Below are 26,801 nucleotides of genomic sequence, written 5' to 3' on the forward strand. Positions count from 1 at the left end.
ACCATTTTGAAACTGGATTTGCAATTTCTTTTTAGCCAAACACATTTGTCATTTGGACACTCTAGAGGCAGTCTTTGCCTCTAAATTAGTGCCCCCAAAGGCTCAAACGTTTATATTTTGCTTCTGGAAACAATGTGTAAATCAAAGTCAGATGGAAAACAACATGTTTTTTCTTACACTGTGGAGCCCTCCAGTAAAAAAAAAAAACAATATTGAATTCCTAAATCACTCAGCTGCCTGTATGAACACCTCATGAATAGTGATCCTGTGTGCACCCCTGCCACCTGTGTGCTTCCCCTTTGATCTGGCGGCGCTACCAGCCCTATTGCATGGCTGTATGAGGAGTGACAACCCCCCGCTGAATCCTTCTCCCGTGGTTTCCTACCCCCTCTCCCCGCTATAGCTGCCTCCCTCCCTCCCTCTCATCTCCCAGACATGTAGCCACCAGCAAACGGCACAGATATGGACCCGTGGAGGCGAGAGGTGGTGTTCGTTAGCTGCCACTCATTACCAGAAAACACAGCGAGGGGCGTCAGTATCCAGCCGGCTCCATGTCCAGAATTAAAAGACACCACTGAGGGGGGTGATCTTTATCCTATCATGTATGCCACTGCTGCATTTGCGTTGGCACAGGAGCTGGGGTTCAGCGTGTCTGCATGGGCGGAGAGGAGAGTCACACTGTGCCACTTTATCTAATGGTCCCCGGTGTCGCAAGGTAAAACGTTCAAATTAGATTTGCTGTATTCAGGCCTTTAATTATAGTATTATGAGTCATGTGCACTATTCAAATTGAATTAACCTAATGAATTCTAGTCATTTATTATCAAACAGAATCCATGAAAGTGGACGTATAATGCGTATTTGTATCATATGCACGTACACTTTAAGGCACCACAACATACATATTTAAAGACTTTTCTTCATTAATTAATAACTTACACAAAACATGGAATTTGATTTGATTTCTGAGTACTTAATCTTCAAGGACTGGAGATTCTATATACAGAACTACACAACAAAATCCAGGAACTACAGATCAAAGAACTTCATGAGGAAATTACCAAATTGAACAAGATGACTCAAACATGTGTGAATTTTGTGTTTGTATTTACTTATTTAAAGAGACAATGCATTTACTTAAAGTACAATATAATTTAAAAATGCAGGATTACAGCTAAAGCTAATCTCCATCCAGCTACAAACCACACTGAATGAAGCTAAATACTCCAGGTATGTTTACTAGTTTTTAGCAAGGTAAAAGCACCAAAAAAGTTAATTTTGCATGATACTCAATGACTCCTTTAAAGCAGTACTAACTAACTTTTTTACCTTAATAAATCCTTTCCGTAGTCCCTCTGGGGGTAATGCATGTGTTAATGGGATGATTGGGGGGTCTTTCATCTCCCCCTGTTGTCTCTGGCCAGAAAACCACAATTGCAACTTCCCTGCCTCCGAGTCAGAGTCACCAATACACACTAATGGAATCACGAAGAAGAAAATTCTGGCGATCATCCATCATCGCCATGCATTCCAAATCGTCAATGTAATCTTCTGCCGGGGCCCGAGCCCCAATCATGATCCATGTTCATTAAAACGTCCTAAAACATTCTGTCTCTGAGTCTTTACAGGTTAAATTTCCATCTGGCTACACACCACGCTCAATTAAGCTAAATACTACTTCAGGTAAGTTTATATGATAAAAACACCGAAAAAGTACATTTTGCATGAAACTCAAAGACCCCTTTAAAGGAGGCTGCCCGTTTACTAATTTTATTCTGATTTTAGATTTCTCAATCACTTTGAGTTTTGTAAAGGCCTCTATAAATAAATGTTGATATAAACCACAGATAAGTGTTTTCCAGAACCGCTTGATGAAAGGGACTGGCGTATTTATAATTACAACATTAAAAAACTTGCTCACCTGAGAGTCAATCCCAAAGATTCGGCTCCCATTAAAGTTAAAGCGCCATACAGTAAATCCTTATTTGCAAATTACAGCACCCACATCACGAAGCCCTCTTTAATCTTCCCTTTAGCCCAACCGTACAAAGCTGCGCCGAGTGTAGCTTTGAAGAGCGCCTCATCAGTGTGGACGTTTAACCTGGGCTGACATCAGATGGTGCGAGGTCCACGGGGATAAGCTGTCAGCTGCTTTGTTATCACACCAAGAGAGCCCCTGTGATCGCGGCCATAATTGAAATAAAACAGCGATTGCATCTAAAACAGGTCACCCCAAGGCAAAAAGCCCTTATCTGTTCACACAAGCTAACATTTGGGGTTGCTGTCAGGGGATCATGCAGTTGTTTAACCGACGGCTCTAAAGGGAGGGCGCTGATACAAGGCCGTGATAGGATCTTAGAAGGGAGGTTCAACTTGTGGATACTTTGTACAGCGTCACCATAGATCCATATGTGGGGAGAAGCACTTTGTCTTACAATGCGGCAGAGCAAATACCCTGCTTTTGAACGGTCATACAGTACATGTTTTGTGTGAACTTCTAATCAAACTGAAATCTTACATGGGGCTGCAATGCGTGAACGAAATACATTATCTATCTATCTATCTATCTATCTATCTATCTATCTATCTATCTATCTATCTATCTATCTATCTATCTATCTATCTATCTATCTATCATCCAAGGTAAATTGTGTCTCACTGTATTTCCTGTTCATTGTGGGATACTTTAAGATTCACGTCATTTTTAAGCTTTAGAGTTAGATTCTGTAATAAGGTCTTCAATAATTTCTCGTGATTGTTTCCTCAATATATCAAACTTCAGATTTTGTTATCGTGACAGGCCTAGTTTCGCAAATTCAACCTGGAAGACCTATCTGCAGCCTTCATAATCCAATGACGGCCACATCTCGAGCCGCACCTTCACGTCAGGCAATCACCGCAGCAGGATCCCCTTCTGAAGCTCCCCGGTCAATCACTTGGCCGTTTCCCAGTCATGCTGCGACCCTCCTCCGCCCCTCCTCTGCCTGGCCTAGGTAGGTTGTGTCTCATTATATTTCCTGTTCATTTAAGATTCCCGTCATTTTTAAGCTTTAGAGTTAGTTTCTGTTATAAGGTCTTCAATAATATCTTTTATCGTGATTGTTTCCTGCCTCGATACATCAAACTTCAGATTTTGTTATCGTGACAGGCTAAGTTTTGCAAATTCAACCTGGGAGACCTATCTGCAGCCTTCATTATCCAATCACAGGATCCCAGGCCAAGTTTCGTCACCACTTAAATCCTCTAATTTGCTTTTGCTGACCAACATCTTGAATGAAGTTCTGGAGAAAAGTTCCTCACTTCTTCTGACAGGTCAAGACTGAATTTCCCACGCACAGTAACAATAAAGACTATACAACTGAATCACCGCTCTTCGTGTTCAGATGCATGAGCAATGTGTACAAAGCCTTTCTACACAGATGAATCCTCTCATATTTTCCGTACACCCTGTTGTACATCCATTCACTGCCTATGACAATATTGCTGTCCTGCTGTTTGCCGAATGACTCAGCGGTGTATAGTTTATCTAGTTTATCAGCGCACGGCCTTCTTCTTTACACATGAGTCATGAGCGCGCTGACACAGAGCGGCGGGTCATCGTCTTAGAATGGCACAAGACGAGGCATGCTGACATTTACGTTATCACGCGTCGTGTTGTAACATCCTCGTATAAAAAGACATTTCGGGATTTGTGTTAGGCTTCCTTAACTCACGGCCTATTCAGTTTTTCATTCTCACAACTCCTAGCACTTAAGCAGAGATCTTCAACAAGTCCGTACACCTTTTCCAGACCTATTTGGCATTTGTGTTGGAGGGATTGATGACAGAATGGCAGCCTGAAAAGAATGTGTAAAGCGAAATCGACTTTGAAATTGCAACGTGTCGCAGTTTAAATCTTCCTGAAGGAAACTTGCGATACCGACAATATGACCGGCAAGAGACATTCCCTCAGATTAGAAATGTAAGACCCATCTAGAAATCATAAATACCCCAGCATCCATATCTGTCACCATTGCGCGCAACAAAGGCATCCCGTTATTATCTTTAAGCGCCGTAAACATGACATAAGCAGTGTGTAATCACATGTAAAATGCATAAAGGAGCAGGGGAAATCTCGGAGGATGGGTTCACAAAAGGAGGGGGAAAACGGCCGGTGTGCTGTTTATCTGCTGCAACATCAAGGGGACAAATTACACAAGGATGCTTTATTGGCTGTCAGGAAACTCCGTATCCATAATAGGACATTAAAGTGTCTCTCCCTGACACATTAGGGTACGCGGAGCTCCTGTAATCTTGCACACACAGCAGGCTTTGCCATGGGAATATCTATGTGTGTGTGTGTGTGTGTGTGTGTGTGTGTGTGTGTGTGTGTGTGTGTGTGTGTGTGTGTGTGTGCACTATATGTCACAGCGCTGCAGGCCTGTCACTAGTCAGCAGCCACAGGAAAGGGAACGGAAGGCTGTGTCAACATTCGTGCAATTTTATTTACACGAGGCTGAGGCGAAAAAAGTGCTTTTAGGTTCTGTAAAACTGACGGCACATTTTGTCAAGTCTGAAGAGCGGGTCGTCTTACAACCAGCACGTTTGCGACCTTCCCTCAGTGTCTGACATTGGTGTAGGAATAACACCTCTTAACCTCTTAAAGGAACAGGCCACCGTTTTTACATACTGAAATATGTTCTTACCTGAGCTTAGACGAGTTGATGCGTACCTGTCTGGTCTTTGTGCGTGCGCTCAGTCACGCAAAACGACCAAAGATGTTGTTAGCATTTGGCCTCTCCCAGTATATTCCTATAGCTCCAAATGGGGGTGAAGTTGGAAGCGACCACGCTCTTCCACGGGCACGCATAAAGTCCAGACAGGTACGTATCAACTCGTCTAAGCTCAGGTAAGAACATATCACAGTATGGAAGAACTGTGTGCCCAGGCAAAAAAACGGTGGCCTGTTCCTTGAACCTCTGCCTCAATCAAGTGAGATTTCTCCAGTTCAGCTTTATCCAAATCTAAAAGGTTACAGCCTATAGACCAGTGAAACACACAGATCTTTTTCCTTGCATTGTCACTTTAGACATTCTTTTCCATAGCTTTTTTGTTGCGTTTATGTCACATTTTTTCCCACAGCTTCATCGCTTTATGTCACTTTATTGTTGCATTTTTGTCCCTTTTCTATGGCTTTTTGTAGCTTTTTCATCATATGTTCATCATATTTTTGTCACCTTGTTGTTGCTCTTTTGTCGCATTTTCTTCCTTGTTTGGTCTCATCTTTGTTGCTATCTTGACGCTTCCTGTCAAGAAGCTTTTAGATTAAGATTTTTGGGTAAAGCCAAACTGGAGAAAATGTGCTCGGTTCAGGTGGGGGTTAGGAGGTTAATGTAGGTGGAAAAATGCTCTACAAACTGAGTCCATTTACCATGTATCTTATGTCATAAATGTATAATATATTCAAACAATAAATAAGTAAATAAATGAATAAACAAACTTACTCACAATTGAATCCCGGCTCGTTAATCCTTTTTGTTTATTCTGTCGTCTTGAAATGTGAGAAATAAGTCATTGCTATTGCTTGCAGCTCACCAGGACACTTAACATAAGACGTTTATTACGTATTTATGACATTTTATGTGCCCTTGTGCTTCTGCTGAGAAACAATTTTGTTGTTTTAGCCTGTGCATTTTTTTAAACTACCATTCAAAAGGACAATTAAGTTTTAATCTATCTATCTATATTGTCTATGTATCTGTTTTTTTGTGATTATGGACACAGACACAGTTTTAATCGACATAGTTCTAACAAATAACATGTCAAGCTGGTGCCCATGCTAATTATTTACCCTTTTTTTACTTGTATAAATTGATTTGCTAATGTGTACAACAATGTCTGTCCTAATAATAAATTGTTGTCAGTATCATATGAAACGTTGCCTTTAGCGTTGGAACATATTTGATTGTATTCCATGTGGCACAGGCCTGTTTGCTGTGCACTGTCCTCAGGGTGTCATTGAGTGTAATTTACAGCCTACATGTGTGTCTACGCCCAGTGGGGCTGTTAGACACGATTCTGGCAATCCAACACCACGCGCCTCTTTAATTGCCTGTGATCATTTGCATGCTCCACGCTGATACATATGTTCAACGGTAGCTCTGCAATGGGGCGGCCTGCTTAGGACACTGGTGTTAAACATGAAAAATGATGCATATCTAAGTACATTGTTCTGTCTTTACACAATCACGATTAAAGTCACTGAGGGAGATGCATTAATCCATTTTATTATTAGGCATTTAGACTAAAGTTTTACACAGACAGCAGGAAATTGATAAAATAAGACTATTAATCTCACGGCAAAGACTAAAAAAGCCATTTAAAAAGCAGATTGTTACATATTGGCCCTTCTTTAGTATAGAAGGAATTGTGTTTCATTGTTTCATACTCTCTAAACATTTCACGTATCACCGGGTTTGTCCTCAGCTCATCAGAAGTCTTTGTACAACAACAGAAAATCATCAGTCCAAGACATCTCAAGTCAACTTTCGAAGTCTCCCAAAAACACTAAAAGATGATCTATTCCAGGCAATTATGCGAGGGGGCTGACATTAGTTCTTTACCAATCAGCCACTTCAAGTCAACACTCTTTGACACTTATAAATATTGGTGTTGTTTTCTGCGAGGCTTTACCAAAAGCCTGTCAAAAAGCATCAGACACATCATGAGCGTGAAGTTTAAAATTGCCTTAAAAACAAAACAAGTCTGCCAGCTCATCGCAAAACTGATTCACAATCAATCCGTCAATTGCACATTACATCCATTGTGGGCACATGCTTGTTATAGTGCCATAAAGCATCATATCAGTGATTCACTAATTATCCAAACCTGACTTGGCTCTGAACACTTCATCGTGACGCTAATGGCCTGAGAGTGTCTTGCTGGCAAATTAATCTCTCCTGAAAAACAGCGCACCTGCTCTTCTCCCATTTTTACTCAGCACTAAAGCTCATTCTGAGCCATTATAACTCACTGGAGAAAAAGATTTTTAACACAAGCCGCTGTAATGCACCCGTTGCGCTCTTGGCGCCGCTCCACTCTACTGCCCCCCTCAATTTTATGCTTCTCTAAAAGTTTTTTAGGCCTCTATTGACCCAATTAGACACCACGCATATCTTAGGGCCAATATTCTATCTATCGCTTTAACAAAAGGCCTGCGCCATAACAGCTGAGTACAAAGTGCCAGTCGCTTTTCCCCCAAGCCATTCTGCAATACGAATGGGGAGATATTGGTATCATTATCACTACCTTTGAAATCGGAGACTTTTCCAATATTTTTTAAGTATAGCTTGGAGCGGGTCATTGGTGTGTGCGCATGTGTGCATGTGTGCATGTGTGCGCGTGTGTGCGCGTGTGTGCATGTGTGCGCGTGTGCGCATGTGTGCATGTGTGCGCGTGTGTGCATGTGCGTGTGTATTTGGACTTAGGCAGCAGTTACAGCAGAAGTTAAAGTTGAGCACTGTATTGGACAAAAATATACGAAAGTTGTGGCTCATATTAAGTGTCATATTTTTGTATTTAGAGGGTCCCTTAGTACAGGGGTTCCCAAACTTTTTCGGGCTGCAACCCCCAAAATCACCAGACCAACAACACAGGACCCCCACTGAAAAATATAACTAGTCTTGCACAAGTTTTGATATATTTGATATTTGGCTTTATTTCACTAAAATATACTACTTTCAATCAAAAATATATCAAATTCACTGTTAGGAATTAAACAAAAAAATATATTGTCTTGAAAATATCTCGCGACCCTCGCTTTGAGAACCCCTGACTTAGTATTATTTTCAGGGGGAAAAAGTGTGCTTGGACACTAGATCTTACATCTGTCTCATATGGACATGATTAGTTTCTAGCACGTTACTACAAGGCTGTGCTATATAAGAAACATTGCAGTATTTGCTAACTTTCTGAAATATTGCGATAATGATATTGCAATATTTTACTGAGGTCCCTTTTCCAGGCATATTCAGAGCTAAAAAAGCCATGAGCCAGGGTATATGTTCAGGGGACTGGTATGTACATGACTGGCTTCTTGCTGCAATGTCTAGAAAATGAATTAAAGCTGTACTGTATAAATAAAGTTTGGAGTCGTGCCTCTGTCATCTTAGGCTCGACTTCCTCGCCATTTGTAAAGCAATACTTCCTCCGCTTAATGTGGTGACTAAAGCCGAGGATTACCACAACAACAGGTTTGAAAAACATACACAAAAACTGTTGTGACAATCTATGCGAGCGTTTAGCTGTTAATCCACCCGCGTTGGACTGGGGGGGAGATGGGATGAGCAGCGGACCTTAAGGCAGAATAAACAGACAGGCTGTCAGGGAGGCAGCGGAGTGGCGGAGATGGAAAACATGCTTGGAAAGTCAAGTTATCTGGAATACACAGACCATTGGCTTTGAATTTGCGCCTAGTTCCACACACTTCTGAAAATGTGGGCCACGCTTATCTGCTTATCTGTCACTTTTGCTTACCTCCAACCTGACGCCATTACTGCCGCCTTAATATTACCGCCCATTTACTCCTATGTTACAGCCAGTCCTGCCATTTGTCTAGTGTGGATATCCCCCTTATACATCCACACTCTCCATAAAGCAGCCCACACTGCACTCATTCCTGGCTGGGCTGCCATTTCCACTGTCATTTTTCTCCGCACTTGATTTTCATCTCCACATTCCCTTTGAAATCATGGCTCTTTTGTCATCCAATGTTATAACCACCACGCCAGGGAAAAGGCGCCATCGGAAAAGCAGGAATAATGGGATAAAATTGGACATTGAGGGAATCATATGCCATCAGCCGCAATGTAAGTCATAGAATATGTTTTGTGGATAGCGCCGTGTGAATGATGGAGGTCTAATGCTTTGTTTTGAACGTGACTTTTCGAACGGATGTGAGCCAAAAGCAGAGGAGTATTATTGGTCTGGGCTTTGAGGCGAGGCACTTTTTGCCTGCATTTTAAAGAAAAGTCAGCCACGGCCAAGAAACAAAGCACAACAAAAGGAGGACGAGGGTGAAAAAAAGGCACTGATTGAGATTATCATGAACATCAACCAAAGGAAAAAGGACTAAAAATAATAACACGTTTCAGCAAATAAATAATTGTTCGTGAAATAGATCGACTGGTTCTGACTCCCTGCAACACTTGATGTGATGTACGAGGAATACTGTTTTTTTCGGTGTGTTTTTTTAAAAATGGGGGAAAAAAGTAAAATGACACCATACCGGCCTACCTTGTGTCCACACCAGTGACAAATAGCCGCAGGACTTGCATTAGAATTGCACCATCGAGGCTATAATGCGATGCTAAACTCCCTAATAGCATTGCGCGGGTGACATAGTAAGAGCCGGAAGGATGATCCGCATGAACTATGGGGGTGATGATGCGACCGTGTGGGAGTAATGTGACTTTTAGACGAGGTGTTATCCCGCTCACATGTAGGAGGTTTCCATAATGTGTTCCCTACGTGTCGCAATGAAACGATGTGTGGCCGTCCCCGTGTGGCCGTGCATGACTGAAGGAGCTTTATACTCGCTGTGAAGGATTGTGTGGATCTGACGCCCACTCGATGACATTTTGTTTGTGTTCGCACGACATCACAGTGTTCTGAAGAGCCTATAGTTGTAAATCACATATAGGAAGAGAGACGTGCGCTGGGGTTAGTTCTCTAGCCTCACAGCAGGAAGGTCCCAGGTAGGGTAAAACCAGCAGGCTAGGTAATCCTCACCAAGATCCTGGCTCAACATCTGGAGATGAGTCCCACGGGAGACTGCACTGCGGCTGTGGTTGCCCTGAGGCACTGGGTGAGGATTTGGTCGAATGCAGACGACCCATCTCTTTACCAGGAACCACAAAGTCAACAAAGTCTTGGGGAGAATTAAGAAATTAACAGTCAAAATGCTGATGTTTCAACATAGTATATGGTTAGTATTTCAGCAATCACAGGTCATTAAATGAACTGTAGGCAAGGCATGTTTATTTATACAGACCTTAAAAGTTTCTAGTGTACAGGTGTACAGGTGTAAATTTAGTGTCACTGCATTGAAAACTGTAGAGGCTATTAAAGAGTAATATCCATAAATTGCTATATTTTTTGTATTTCAAAATAAAGGCTCAGACCTGAAAAATAAAGGTTGCAGTAAGTTGTTAATATGATAAATGGTAACTAGTGTAAATTTGGTGCCACTCCATTGAAAACTGTAGAAGCTATTGAAGAGTAATATTCATAAATTGTTATATTTTGGTATGGATTTCAAAATAAAGGCTCAGACCAGAAAAATAAAGGTTGTAGTAAGTTGCTAGTACGATAATTGGTAACAAGTGTAATTACAAAGTGCCACTAGAGTAAAAAATGTAGAAGGTATTGAAGATTATCCATAGATTGTCATATTTGAAATTTATATAAACATATTTGTTTAAATAAATTTCAAAATAAAGGTCCAGACCTTAAAGCTATTGAAGCGTAATGTCCATAAATTGTTATATTTTGGTATGGATTTTAAAATAAAGGCTCAGACCTGAAAAAATGAAGGTTGTAGTAAGTTGCTGGTATAATAATAATAAAAAAAAAACATTAAATATGACTTGCTTCTGCATGTAGAAACCCTGAATCACTGGACCATATCCATGTGAAACAAAAACCGAGTTTGAGTTCAATGGCCAATACTATGTCAGCAAATATGAACTAAGGTGAAATATGTGAAATATTTACATTGAGTATTTCACAGTCCCCTGCCCTCCATTTGAAATTATGACATCAAATTATACCACGCCGTGAACGCAGCCTATTAAACATGAGATGTAAAGCAGTGGAGATGTCAGGGTTCGGGGCCGAGGGTGGGGGGGGGTGCTTATCGATTACTGCTTGCGTGATGGTGAAAGCTTCGGAGGCGTGTGAATGTATACATCAAGGCATGACAAAGATAAGTGTAATGGGGAGGTGCACCAGGCCAGGAGTAAGATGCGTTGGGTGTGTGTGTGTGTGTCGTAGGCGTCAAGACTGCTTTAAATGACCACATATTGAGACCAGAGTAAAGTGACAGTGCGGCTTTCGGAACACACAGCGGGTCAATACCCCCACTGAGGACACAAGAATAGGAGCACAGTTCACAATGGAGTCTATTCGGGAAGAATCAGATACTATTGGCAGCGCGGTTTACTTAAAAGGAGATGATTTATTTCAGCAGTGTGTTTGGATAGATCTATAGCGCTTGGTCAAGGGCAGAAACAGCATGCGTCGTGTAAAGAGCAGAAAATGTTAAATAAAGAAGAAACACATTTACAATAGTCGAGACTAATCAAGACAAGGTAAGGCTATTCTTTAACTTCTTAATTCCCACCTGAACGGATGCCATTTTCTCCAGTTTGGCTTTACCCTAATCAAGAAGCTTCTTGGAAAAAAAGCACAAAAACAGCCGCAAAAAATGAGAAGAAAAACGCAAGTAATGTAAACGCAACAAAAAAGTGACAAAAATTCAACAGAAATGTGACAAAAACTCAACCAAAAAGTGACAAAAACTCAACAAAAATGTGACAAAAAAAAAAAAAAAAAGACAAAAACTTAACAAAATAATTACAAAAACTCAACAAAAATGTGACAAAAACTCAACAAAAAACAAAACAAAAACTCAACAAAAATGTGACCAAAATTGAAAAAAACAAAAAACAAACAGACAAAAAAAAACCATAAAAATGGTGACACAACACATCAACAATGCAAGGAAAAATATCAGTTTTGTGGGTCTTAGCTTTCAAATGAGGTGTTACACAGGCCTACATAATAGCCAAAGAGGACAGAATGTATTTGGTTTAGGTGGGTGGTGAGAGGTTAAAGCCACGTATAAGTTTACTATCAAAAGTTCAATGAAAGTATCATTTTAAAGCAACAACCATTTGTGCCTCACATTTTTGGTCACGCTTGAAGTGAATCTTGGTGAACTTCCTGGGACAGGCCACTAAATCTGTGCTCATGAATCAAGCAAGAGCAAATTGACTAAAAATCTATTTTAAAAATGTGTAGGCGACAGAAAACTTGGTGTCTATGGGTGAAAATATGGATTTTCAGACACGGATCTTTCGTCAGCTTGCTTTCGTTAGTCCTCACTTTAGTTTGGAAGTTTTGGGGTGAATCAAGGTCAGACGGATCGTTCATGAGCTGCACGAATGAAGTGGACGATCCCTGGAGAGAGCCGGGGTTCACTCGAAGTAGACCAAGTGTGAACAAGCTCTCAATAAGACAAAGTACTCCTTTGTGTTGATTTTTGTGGCAGACACTGAACAGTCCCACACATGCATGCTCTTGTGTTATTCCCAATCTCTCAAATAGCCTCCTGCGTGGATCTCTGTTTAAAATGATCTCCTGCTGTCGCTCAGGCCTCCTCTGAATCACACATGTGCACAATCTCTCACAATATCAAAACAAAACGTCACACGCAGACGATTGTCGGGCTGACGTTAGATCAATAAATAAAACGAGAACACGAAGAAGACGTCGCCCTCTTCACTGACAACTTCCCTTTTTCTTGCCACCGATTTCATCCCACTGTTTCCAATGTTTGCCTCATCTCCCTTGTCACTGAGCGTTCCCTTTTCCTTTCTCTCTCCGGTCGCAAAAAAAAAAAAAAGGCAGAAAAGTTCCCCCTGAATCTCTGTGAATGCGAGAAGCACGGGCTCAAAAACAGTCATTTCCTACACGTGTTCTTCTGTTGTTGACTGAAGATAGTTCTACTGCTTCTTACAGGTTGACCACTGAAGGATTTATAGTGGACACATTTACTCACGGCAGACTATAAAGTACACCAGAACCTTACGAGGAATAAAAGTGCCTGGTCAAAAAGAGTTCAAAGACTTTACCCAAAAGTTATCATGAACCATTTTTGTGTGGTTTACTTCCAAAAGCAGACAAACAAAGCATGTCCTTCAATAAGTAAAAAATCTGAAGACATGCTTTGGTATGTCTGCATAACCGCTAGAAACTGAAAAAAGAAAGAAAAAATAGAAAGGAGTGGGTGTTGGTGAACCACGCTCGACCGAAATGGAGGAAATTATAGCGCAAGCGGCTTTTTATTGAAGGGATGCGGGGGATCTCATTAGTCTGCCAGGGAGAGGAGGTGAGGAGGGCTGTGTCTGACTGCTGGAGCACACCTAATTGAGGTTGGAAGCAGGGCGCGCAGGTTCCCAAATAATCCTTTTTCGGGCTAAACTTACAAGGTATCACTTTATATCTAACAGCTGCGGGTTAGGGATTTGGGGGACGACGGCGGTAATGAGGAAGTGGCTTAGGAACAAAGCTACGAAAGGCAGAGCAGAAATGTCCCCGTCTACCATTTCAGTTCAGCTTCCGAGCGCCAAATTGATTAATAAGCGGAAATAGAAACGACAATTGGTGATGTTTTGACTGAATGCAAAGGTCGAAATATGCCCTGTAATATTCTACTTACTGACACCATATCCATATCGCAAGAAGACACGATACATTGTAAAAATACAAAGGTCTTCCATCTGATTGAGATTTACCCATATAGGACCTCTTAACCTCTTAACAGCCTATACACCAGTGTGACGCATCATTTGAAAGCTAAGACCAACCGGATCTGAACTATTTTGTCGCAGTGTTTTCGTAGGGTTTTTTTTGTCACGTCTTCATTGAATTTTTGTCACTTTTTCGTTGTTCTTTCGTGGCTTTATGGTTGATTTTTTTTTTTTTTTTGCTTTTCATCGCTCTTTTGCCACATTTCTGTCCCATTTTGAAATTGTTTTTGTTGTGTTTTCCTCTTTTTAATCGCTTTTTGTCGTTTTTTTGTTGTCGCTTTTGTTGCTCTTTGAGTGTGTTTTTTTCCGTTGCTTTTTTCTCGTGTTTTCGTCACTTTTTCATCACATTTTTTTCACTTTTTTGTTGCATTTTCATCACGTTTTGGTAATTTTAGTTGCTTTTTCATCAGTCATTATTTGTGCGTTTTTGTCACTCTTTCGACACTTTTTTTTTCCTGCCCTGTCACACAAAAAGTTGTTACTTCGGGTCCGAAGTGCCGTCATGCACGAGCTTAATATAGAAGGTGCAGTTACGCTTAAGACCTGAGGTGGCTGTCGTGAGTATACAATGGCCAACTTGCATCAAGCCCCTTTAATCATGTGTGTTTGTCACTCTTTTGACACTTTTTTTGCTTTTAGATTTTTAGCTTGGTTCTTGTGGGGCCCAAGAGGTTAAATAACAGTTAAATCACGTTCTATATCACTCCATTGCAGCTGCTTCCATAGTAACGAGAAATAATGGAGCTGGAACTAGCTTCAAAAAGTGAGATAACTCCTGCCCAGGAACTTAAAAAAACAAGCAAACAGGCCCCAATGAACAGTTTCAGTTCGCGGGACCATGGTATGTGGGATAATACACTCCGAGGCATCCATTATCAGAATAACTGGCCTCCACGTCGTCCAGTTATTTCTGATAATGGACACCTCGTTGTGCATTATCCCTTACATAAAATGGTAAATTTCATTAGGCACTTAAAGCGCTTTACATCATCTCATTCATACACCAATGTACGCAGACACTGGAGGCAAGGAGGGTGAAGTGTCTTGCCTAAGGACACAACAACAGTGTCCAGCGAGCTTCAAACCGCTGACCTTCCGATGCTATGTTTTCTCATAAGATGCAGAACATCTACCTTATGAACTCATTCTCCTGTTGTTTACTTCATTTATATTCAATTACTACATGTTCAGCACATCAAGTACCTGTTAAATGTTGTAAAATGAAGTCAAGGATCTCCTCGTGAGATAATCAATGCGATGCGTCTAAGTTGTTCTTTTTGTGCACCCCCAGTGGCTATAATATTAAATCGGAGCGGCCCAAAATGTAATTGCCTACTCCATATTCCATACTGAGCGGGAATACAAAGTGGCTCGATCAAATCACATCATTACGACTCTTACCTAAGCATTGCATGACAAATCAGTTTAATTTGTTTCTTCTAATTGCCTCCACAGCAGTATGCAAATGCCCTCACCAAGCGTTTGGAGGCAAGCGGCACAGAGGGTTCTGGAGGATACTAAATGCATATGGTTTGTATTTGTCTTTTATCACCAGCAGGAAACCCCGACCACAGGAGTGTGCGCTGAGAAAGGAAAACAACTTCTACATGCTTTATTGTTTCATAAAACTACTGCTCGTGGTGAAGTCAACGGGAATATGCGGTTGTTGTACTTCCTAAACTTTTTGTATAATACCCCATTACAACAAAATGAAAAGCTGTGTAAGCAAAACAGTGGAAATAGAACAATGCATTTTTAATAAAGTGAATGAAGGGCAAGGTTTCTGGATTTCATTGCAAGGATCACACCTACACCTCAGCCCATCAGCGCAGAGCCACACCCTCGTCACAGCCAATCATCGCCCGTGGTCCCGGGTTTAAGCTCCAGCGTTCATGGTTCAGCTTCCCCACTGTGCTGAGACCCACCTCCACCCCTTCACGGCTTCTTCTATCCGTGGAGCACCTTGCTACATCCTTCACTGGTCTAGGCTCTGGGGGCAGGCATCCCTCGTATATCGATGTCTACTGCCGGGGTCTGATTGCCCAAATATCTATGTCAATAAATCTTTCTAATTGCTGCTTTTGTCTCTGAGTCTATCCAGGTTGAAATTCATTACGGGTAAAACTTGATGTTTGTTTTTTGGTTGCAGTATAATCAATAAATAATGAGCATTTTAGGGGTCGACCCTCATCCATCCATCAATCTTCTGCCCAGACTTCCCTATCAACGCACACTTCCTCCAGCTCTTCTGGGGGGATCCCGAGGCACAGTCCCTCCAGACTCCAGCGTGTCCTTGTTCTTCCCCGGGGCATCCTCCCTGTCTGGCCTGGCCCTTACAATAACAACGTGGACAAGGCAACCCATATACTACAGCAAAACAAAACTTTTGAGATCATCTTCAAATGAAAAACCAAATAAGCATTGAGCCAATAACCTTTTACAGGCCTCTTGTGGTTAGCATTTTAACCCTCTTTGTAATGGAACAGAATCCTGAGATTTTCGAGAGCGCTTTTTCTCTGACAAATATACCCCTTATTCCAGAGGTTTCCATGCGTGTCACCATGACATGTCTGATGTAAACCCCTATTAGTTTACATAGGACTGCAGATGTCAAGAGAAAATCAGTTACTACATGGACACATGCGCCACAGAAACCACTGGATGCTTTTGTACGTCTTTGCTGTTTTTGTGGGGATCGGAGGATTTTTTTTATTGCATGAGCTAAAGACATTTGAGACCAACACATTTCTTCTTCTGAAAGAAGAAGAAACCCTAAACTACTGGGTTGACAGGTTTAGACCGAGATGAAACATTTTGTAGAGGACTTTATTTGCCTACATGATTGCGGCCTTTGTGACTTGTTATTTCGTTAACTTATTCTTGCCTAAACAAGATTAAGCCAATTTCCCTGCAGCGATCAGCATTTGCATAAACAGGGCCTCATGGGCTCAAAGTAACATGCACCAGTACCATGTTATTTCTTGTTTATTCCACAAGTGAACACTAAATCTGTTCTCCAAATTTACCATTCAGCCCAGTGCCGCAACGAGCTGTCAGTCACTGTGTGAGTCATGCATCTGCAGAACCCCACTGTACCGCTGTATCCGCACAGGCCGCCGTTTGACAAAGCATCTATATGAAAAAAGAGACAGGAAATACAGACATCTCGACTCTCATTCACTCGGAGCTCTCTTCACTGACATGTTTCCATCTACAGTTTGATTTTCCCCTGCAGTTTCTAGTGTTTGCCTCATCTCCCCTGTCGCCTATCATTTTCCTCCTCCGCATAGGAAGAGGAGTTTGACAAAGTATGAGAGAAAACAGTGAATACATTCTGTAAGGCTGATTAAGTTCTGATAATTTCATGGTTTAAGTCCTCGTGAAGGGGTAGTATGGGAACGACACCAACTGTAGGGCTAAAAGAATTAAAAAAACAGCCACTACCTCTCTGCACTTCTTCTATGGTCACCCCCCATATTTCGTATTCCCTGACTGATTTCACACTGGCCAAACAGGCTTGTCAATCCCTTCCTCCTTTCTCAGAATAAACAACACCTCTGCACCTCTCTTACGTGTATACGATGACAAAATGTTCACTAAAGTCTCCCACTCACTCTGGAGGGCAGCGCATGACGAGTAGAACTTCGAAACACAACAATCAGTCACCCACAACAAGTGAGCTTTCTTATTAGTCCCCAGTGCCGGCGTGATTTCTGAAGGAGATGATTGCCTCCGGTCTGTGAGCTGGTAAACAGTGGAATTACCCCCCAAAGCCAAAATATCTCAGAGTTATGCATCAAATTAGTCACAGCATAGGGACCCATTTCAAAACCCCACTCAAAATAATACCCAGCAGTATAAATAAAAGAAAACACCATCAACATATTGATGGAGCTCTGCATGAATTTTTATGTGAATCAATGCTCATTTGTTGATGTATTAGTCAAAATCTACAGTTTTCGGCTTTTATATGTATCAAATGAGTGTTGGTGGCACATCAAATCTTTTCGAGGTCTGTATTAATGGATCTCTTCAATTTACAGACAATTTACTGTCCCTGCTCATAATGGCAGGGTCAGAAAATTATCCGCGTAGGTTTAGGGTGGGACTGTACAGTAATTCAAAAGTACTTTTTCTATTATTGTCGTGGGGCTTGTTAATTGTCAAGTCTTCAGTCAGTTCTGTGGCAGAAATAGCACCTGGCTTGAAGTTAGGATGTGTAAAAGAGTGTCAATTCTAAGTCATCGAGGTGATTGATTCAGTCTTGTGAAGTTCAAACTGTTACATTTTTGACATATTTCAGTGCATCCATGGTTGCCTCTATTCATGGGAACGAAATGCAAACTCCACACAGAGAACGTCAAAACAGCAGCACGATCTGGGTGAGGGGACGGGAAGAAAACTCATACCAAGCCACATTAACTTTTCTCACTTTTGTGATTTCTGTATCAAATCAGTGGTTTGAAAAGCAAAACAGCACTCCACAGCTATGAATAAACTAATTGAAATTTAGATTGTAGTTTCACTTCAGGGGGATATCTGAATCATTTTCCTATTTGGGAACTCATTATTGGCTCAATGTTGCTTGACAACTAAATCGACTTGGCTACACTTTGTGAGTTGAGTGATTTTCTTTTTCATCTTAAAAATGATAATTCCCATGAACATATCTAAAAATAGAAAGTGACTTCACTGGAGGATATGGTATATTTAGGACTTTAGAGAGAGAGCAAATCATGCATAATTGAAGCTTAAAAACATTATTTTGGTTCCTCAACATTGATATGATACAGTTTAAACTTGAAATAATCCTTGCAAGGATAAGAGTGAGGGAGACACTGAGCATGGGAATTTCAGATATTCAGATATATAGAGAATCCTCTGCAGGCAGTCATATAAAAGTGAAAACAAGCTTTGTCTTTCACCTAATGGCATTGGCTGTTGTGATGAACACTTTGAGTGCAGAACTAATCCAGTGATGGATTATAGGCACAGAAAATGTGAAAGACAGTTTCATAGTCCCTCTTTGACACAACAAAATCCAGGGAAGTAGCAGTAGCAGAAGAAAAACGTGAAATAAAGCAAATACTTTTCCAAGTATTGGAGATGGTTCTTTTAGTAAGACAGAAGGTTTGTTTACCTGCTTTATATTTTCTATAACTTCCTGTGATCTTCCTCAGAAGCCTCACCTGGCGTCACCTCAGACCACCAGGTGACGATTCTGAAGAAGCTCAGAGGAAGTGTAAACAAACCTTCTGTCTTACAAAAAGAACCATCTGCAAATGCTTCTACTAAAAAGAAAGTATAATTGTTTTTCAAAGACTTTTCCAAGTATGTTTTTCACAAGGTAACAATAGTATAACATGATTACAAGCTAAAAAAAAAGATGATTTTGCATGACATGTCTCCTTTAAGCTCAAACCAGATGCATTGTAAACGTATCAGCTTCAAAACTGATTTGGAAATTTCAACACTTACCATATGGAGTGACTGTGGCAGAAGTCGAGAGCGGACATGATCTGTCTGAAGAACTTCCGGGCTTCTTTGGGTGTCAGTCTGCCTTTCTTCACCAGGTAGTCAAAGAGCTCCCCGCCCGACACGTGTTCTAGCACCAAATACCTGGAAGAAGAAACAGATGAAGGAGGAAACCATGAACGGTTGTTGCAGTATTGTGCTGACTGTGCTCAAATCCAGCATTTTATTCTTTATTCTTTATGTTTCAATGACTTTATGTTTATTGATGTATGGAAATGATCTTTTGAAGGGGGATTGTACCTTATTTTGGAGGAAGATGCTAATAGATAAATGAATGAACCCTTGTACCTTTACCGCCAATACCACATAATGTAACTCTGCGCTTTATTTTCATAGTGGTGCTTGGGACGGCAATAAACTCAATCTTTATTTCACACTTTGGACACATCCCCTTGCATCCACCGCCATCCCAGCCCTGCGGTCCCCCGTCTTCTGGCCTCTGCTCTGTAGCTGTAGCTCAGGCGCGGGAGGGGAGAAGTCTGTCATGTTGACTCTGTGGCCATGCTCCAGGGCTCTGCGGGGACAGGCCGGAGATGAATCGGTGCTGACCCAGGCTACGGGGCACATCGTCGGGCGCGGTGCCAGCGCTGGTGTGGCCCTGCCTTGGACCTCAGCTCGTATATCCACCGCAGGCTCCCTCCATCTTCACTATAGGACAAATTGAAATTCTTTTTCCACCTCAGCCTGCTGCGTATACCGCGGTGTGCATCCGTTTGTTATTGATAGCGCTATAATGTTGCGGGCTAACAGAGCATGTGGCAACAGAGGCAAATCTTGATCCATCAAGTCCAAAAAGTGCAAGGTTAAGCTTTTGGGAACTGTAACATAATGAATCATACAAGATTTCCTAATTCATAAAAAGTTGGCTTTACCTACGGCTAAGTTGAATTACCCAGACCAACCATCAATACAGTGTGGCTTAAATCCCAAGGGGCAAAAGGAGTAGAAGCAGTTGCATTATGTTACAATGGATTATTGAGAAACACAAGGAAACGGCAAAAATAAAGTTGGTAAAGCAGGCGATGCAAGCCCCACATGTCATTATTAATTATATTAAATATCTAAATAATATAACGTACAGGCCCCAAACAATGAAAGAGGAAGTCCCTAAATTATGTTGGTGGTGGTCCAAATTCAAACTTTCCTATTATATTTGTAGCATCCAAATATGTCACAGGGACAAGTTTATAGGCACATTTCACAATTTGGAGGGTCACTTTAGTAAAAATGCTACAAAAATAGCTTGAAAGTTCATGAAATGTATAAAAATGTTTAATAATTAGACGCACAATGCTTTTCCCACACATATTTGAGTTTAGAATACACTAAAGGAGGACAAATTTTGTTCCAGTTCTAGAAATAAAATCAGGTTTATTGCCTTTATATATGAGTATATATGAGATTTTTGGCTCTTAAAGTGTATATGACACTTTAGACGTAATTTTTGCTAAAACATAGTTAACAAAATTAAATATTATTTTATTCAACAATTACACAGCTTTCTTTAGTTTGACCATTTTTGTGATGTTTATAGGTTCACTTCCTTATTGGACATTGACAGGAAGTGACATAGATAGAGGGAAACAATTTTAAACTGTTGCCGTGCCGACCATGTTATGTCAATGGGAAATGAGTGAAACTGCTCCAGAACTTTACCTCTATCTATGTAACTTCCTGTCAGCAGATTAAAAATATAAATAAAAACAACTTTTCTTCCCAACATTTCTTCATTAAAGTTGCTGCTTCACTGAAATAAACGTATAATTATTTGCACTTTAATTTCATTTTATTTTTAGCGATAATACTTGACGAACCAGATGTGTTTAAAAATGTCCTTAGGGGGCTTTTAGGTCACAATAATAATAAAAAATGTTTTTAAACTCCTGAATTCATAATAATCGACTCATACCCCCTGCTGTATTATATTGTTGGCAAGTATTGTTTTGGCAAGTCTTTAATCCGCAAAAGTGTATTATCTTGATTACATTTTTAGACTCTGATGACTGTTTAAAGAATGATCAATATCGGCTTTTGAATTAAAAAAAAAAAAAACACTAAATCCAGACGTGCCTCAGAAACTTTTTTCAACTTTTTTCTACATTAGCTTTTATTTTTTTTAACAATGACCTGTAAATATCCACCATTAAAACACTCTCTGATGAAGGGAACTGTAGCAGATGGCTCAGTGCTATGATCTGTCAATTATTCCTTTTTGTCATTGAATTATGGGTGTCAAAATCAGATAATGATGACTAAATGCTACAGTACACAGAGGAGAGGCTACTTCACTCAGTGGCGATGCAAAGACAGGCCCATCCATCTTGTGTGACGCCACTAGTGACCAACTGTCAGAAGTGATGAAGCAACAAGCACAAAATGTGATTTTAATAATCCAATTATGGCATGATCCAGAATATGCTTCTATTTCTTCGCGTCTTAAAGGATGACATGTACACTGCGGCATGTCCAATCCCATTTGGAGAGTGGGCTTATAACACGATCTAATACAGTTTAGTTGACAAACAGTGTGTAGATCAAGAAGGATATGCTAAACAAGTGATGGGGCTGTCAATTTACTGTTGAAGTCCAGTAATAGATTCATGTTCGTCTGAGAGTCTTAAGGGTCTGCAAATGCGACTGCAATGCACCACGGATTACATTTCAGTGTCATAAATCCCTTTCCAATTATTCCTTCAGTATTTACAATGAGAGGACTTGTATAACGCTGTTATTAGTGTCAATGGAGCTCTACTTTTCTAGCTTTTTGTGAAATATTCATCTTTCAGCTACTGTGTATTGTGGAGGGTCGGGGTGACTCATCAGTAGACTGTCAACTATTGTAATCCTGTGTCTGGAGTTGGTTAACACTGGTAAGGTAAAGGCAAGCAAGGTGTGCACCAACTACCCTATTGTAGATGAGTATAAAGCCTGAACCGGAAAAATGACCATTTTAAATGAGATAAATGATTCCATATGTTCTTAAAGCAGAACTAAGGAACTCATGCCCCTAGAGGCCATAAGCGCCACTGCAGGTGTCGTAGCATGTTACAGTTGTTTTTACTCATTAACTATCCATGAGAGTAAATACTACGCTGACAGAAAAGACAAAGGGAGAGAGGGATATTGTACATCCATTTGCACAATGGAGATATTTGTTTTCACTCAAGCTTGGCTGTAAATACTGTTTAAGTGGTGCTAGCCCACAGTCAGCTTTGTCCGTTAGCCTGTTAGCTTCTTCTTCATGCTTCCATTAGTGTGTATTGGGGCAGGAAAAGTTGCAATTGTGGTTTTCTGGCCAGGGAGAGATGAAAGACACCCCAATCATCAACACTTGTATTACCCCCAGAGGGACTACGAAAAGGATTTATTAAGGTAAACAAGTTACTTAGTACTGCTTTAAAATAGCTAGAATAAAGGATCTTTCTGTTGAATTTGAGTCAGTTCGAACTAAACTAAGCTAAAATGAAAATTATAATTCCAGTGGAACAAGCAGAAATTCCACTTGAAATCAGACACACACAAATTAACTTGAATGTAAAACATGAAAATATACAAAACAATCTGAATTAAGGAAAAAAAATACTTGTTCATTGGGCAATACAAGGTTTTATCTTATCTAAGACCAGAGCAATTCTAACCAAACTGTAGTTTTAATGTCTTAATTCGAACAGAGTTATGTAATTTTTCCCTAAAGATGATTGTTCTTTTACATTGTTCTTTTTGTGGACTCCAGTTGAAACTATTCTTAAATTATTGTGACCTGGAACAAGCATCAGCAACTATCCCAATGTTTACCTCAGAGCAATTTCTCTGAATGATTATCTGAAAGAAAAAAAGTAATTCACTTCATTCAACTAAAATCCACGTTCTAATCTACATGGAAAGTTCCAATAGTATTTTGCAATGGGGTACTTGAATCCTATAACAATTCAAAGTAACAGCTTGTGTACTGGGACAACATTGTATTTCTTTGCAAAGCTCAGAAGAACTGGTGATACTTACAAGTACTTTTTATTTTCGTAGACGTCATGTAGCTTTAAAACGTGTGGGTGTTCTATGAGCTTCAGAATTGCTATTTCTCGCTCCACCTGCAAAAAGACAAGAGAGACATTATCAGCAAGGCGTGTTTCTCAAAGATGAACGACGAATTTGTACCAAGTCATGTTTGGATGTAAAAGAGAGACACAAAAACCACAGAAGCAGCTGACTGGTACTTTCTTGTGAGGACAGAGATAAGCTTAGACCGCATTGTCATACAGTTGGGTAAGCACTGTTATCTGAAATGTGGTTTATTTGAAAAAAAAGCAAGTAAAACAGCTTTTTGTTCGGCTTATCTTACAAAACCTTGTGTTCTGTCCTTTGCTGAGCACTTCACAATCACATTTCATAATCCAGTGCTTTTCTTGTGAACAACATAAATCAGCTTTCAAAGATAAAGACGGAGAAAATGTGCAATTCAACAAAACAAGTTGAGTACGTGGGGTGGGTGGGGTGGCTATCTGGGTCACAATGTCCAGCACATCTTTACATTTTGCTTACAGAGCCAGTGAGAGACAGGTAGCCCACGGAGTTTGCTCGAATATGAGTGAATTTGAAGAGATTGGTTTGGATTTGTGTCAGCATCTGGAGAAGGTTAGGAGTCAGCATGTGCAGCTGGGATGTCGAAAGCAGCATGAGGCCACTTGAACCGCCTGCTGTAATCTCCAGCGTTCATACCATGTTCTCCAGTCATTTCAGACTCATCCACTGACTTCTTCTGGTGATGTAGTAAACTTAATACTTTAGAAAAAAACACATTTTAGGTGTCAGGCCTGCACTTAACAAATATGTGTTTTTTTCTTCGTGTGTCAGTTTCTATACTTTGTGAAAGATAACTCACTCTTTTTAAAATAATGTGGGCAATTTCATCCCCTGCTGCAATAGAGGAGTCTTTATTTTTCAACTTAATCCAAGTCAATTAGGATGCAACACATAGGTGTGACAGCCATTGTACTGGCATATCACTTTGAAGCTACATCTAGCCCTGATGCCTTTTTGTTCAATTCCCACAATGCACTTGGTGTGACTAAGCGTAAAATCTGGTACTCCTCTCTAATTATGATGTTCTCACGCTGAAAATTGCTCCAATTTTGATCCTTGGCAGTAAAGACAGGAAAAAAACTGCTGGATTTCAATTTGTCGGCTGAAAGACTAAAAAATACGTTTATTTTTACATTGTATTTATAAAAAGCACCAAAAATAAATGTTATTTACATGAAATACCAAGACTGTAAAAGGGAGAGGGACTAGCCAACATGTATGACAAAACTCAGGTGTAACTAAAAAAGCGTGGGCGCCCACCAAAACAAAGCTCCGCACACTGCTAACGAGGCTAAAGAGCTGAATGTGTAATTAGCCTGTAAGTACAGTGAATCAGTGGGAGCTACAGCTAAGCTAATGACCACTAATCCATGGGCTAATGAGCACTATCAGCAGCGTACATGCTGTGCCAGGATGTTACCTTCACTTCCAGGCTAAGGTATGTGGTATAAGCACCGAACCCGGGTGGCTACAGCTAACCTGCTAGCAGGTACTTGAGCTCCCTACAGCGAATAAAATGCTTTAAGACCCAGGCGGAGCTGTCAGACAGAATGTAACAAAAGACAGCCGCTGCCCTCTAAGCCTCTCCTAAGCACACCCTTGTAGTTAATTGAAAAAGGAGAAATTAGGCTTAATGCAAAAGACTTAACAGCGTTACTGTCAGCTTAAGGCTAGATTAGCCACTGATTAACAAAATCATATCTGTTCTATGGCCTTGAGCATACAGCGCATGCTCATCATGTGCTATGTCGGGAGATGAAGGGGTAATATCTGTCTATTTAAACCAATATTAACGCACATCTGGAATCATCTTAAATCAAGTTGTTTTGGGCCAGGCAATGCAAATGAAGATTGTACAATTCCAACAACTAAAGGAACTCGTAGCCACGGTGGCCAGTGAGCAAAGAGCTACTGTCAAGTATCAAGAGTCCTGTGTTCTATTGTGTTTATTTCTGTTCAACTTATTCAAAGCACACACGTGTAGGGTAACATAAACGGCAGCTGGTCGTGGTGTCTCTTGGCTCTGCTTCGGACCGTGCCTCCACTCACTCTCATTAAGTTCCACATCTGTGCTCGTGGACACTTGTCTCCAATCACCACATCTCCGCAGCACTTCATCAAGTCATCATTAGCAACCACTTGGAAACCAATCACATGTAAGCACACACAGATGGATAGGTGGTCGGAAGGACATAAATTGTTTTATTTTGGTTTATTTTGGTATGTATAGCATACTGTATTTGACAAAATTTTTCACAATGTTAGGTACAGGACTCTCTCTGTAGCTGTTTCAAGATTCACAATAAGGTGAACTTGATGAAAAATGGGCTGCATGGCCAAGTCACCAGAAGAAAGCCATTGCTTCAAATGCCAGATACAGTATCTGCTTACAATATGCCAAACAGCACAGAGACAAGCCCAAACATTTCGGAAACAATGTCATTTTGAATGATGAAACCAACCTCTATATTTGGAGGAGTCAACAAGACCTGTGATGAACGGTAAACCATTCCTCCAGTGAAACACAGAGGTGGATCACTGATGTTTTCAGGATGTGTGAGCTACAGGGAAGTTGGTCAAAATGGATTTCAGGATGAATGCACCATGTTGTTAAAGAATACTGGAGGAAAATTGTCACTCATCAGCCTGGATGCTGTGCATAGGACGCACTTGGACGTTCCACGATGACAACGATCCAAAGCACAAGACCATGTCGACCTCTCATTGGCTCCAGCAGAATAAAGAGAGGGTCCTGGAGTGTCCATCTCAGCCTCCTGACATCAATATCATTGAGCTATGTGGGGAGATCTCAAACGTGCAGTTCATGCAAGACAGCCCAGGAATTTACAGGAGATGGAGGCTTTTTGCCAAAAAATATGGTCAGCTTTACCAGCCGAGGAAAAAAGAGGCCCATTCATAACCACCACAAAAGAATCCAAGCTATCACTGATGTTACAGGGGCACTACACAGTATTAAGAACTGGGGTATGCAAACTTTTGATCAGGGTCAAAATATCAAACCTTTGAGCACAGTTGTATCTATATTTAATGGAACGCACTGTGTTGAAATGGGCCAAAAAAATATTGTTATAGTCAAGACAGTTATCAAATATCACTATCAATATTAATGTTCTTTTTGTCTAGTGTCTTGCAGCCTTAGACAACATTATTTAGTTTTAAAAGCTAACACAACAGGCTAAAACGCATGTGTCCAGTCAAGTCAAATCATTGGACATCATTATTAGCGGGGCATCATTTCAGAACAAGACACGCTGATTGACCAGCAGGCACCCATAGGATTTCTCACCACACAAACAGATCAATATTGTGCAGGAGTGGTGCACAGTTAGGAGGCTGTGAAAGGAAAACAAACCAAGGTTGGTAATAACCACGATAATGAAAGAGCCATATCAGTCAGGCTGGCACGGTCTCACACTGAAATTAAATTCTTGTGCTTCAAAATGTGCCATCTAATGTGATTTATTACTCGAAATCACAGCGTAATTAGCAGGTGCAGGTGGTACGTTTTAAGAGAGAAATGGAACAAGCCTGGCGGAGCATACAGCGAAAGTTTCTACTTGCTCAAAGATGTCAGAGGGACTTAAAACTGGTTTC

General features: G+C 40.7%; 1 protein-coding gene across 3 annotated transcripts in view; it reads right to left on the minus strand.

The window, feature by feature from the left end:
* LOC306972062 (serine/threonine-protein kinase BRSK2) overlaps window positions 1-26,801 on the minus strand; it is a 237,188-nt gene that overhangs the window by 62,582 nt on the left and 147,805 nt on the right. For all 3 annotated transcript variants that reach the window (XM_079568514.1, XM_079568513.1, XM_079568512.1), the window contains exons 3-4: window positions 23,109-23,194; window positions 19,050-19,190 (exon numbers count right to left, since the gene is read on the minus strand). In XM_079568514.1, the coding sequence (XP_079424640.1) occupies window positions 19,050-19,190; window positions 23,109-23,194 (227 nt within the window). The remainder of the gene's footprint in view (window positions 1-19,049; window positions 19,191-23,108; window positions 23,195-26,801) is intronic.

Source organism: Gobius niger (genome assembly GCF_951799975.1).
Source record: "Gobius niger genome assembly, chromosome: 12".
NCBI lineage: Eukaryota > Metazoa > Chordata > Actinopteri > Gobiiformes > Gobiidae > Gobius > Gobius niger.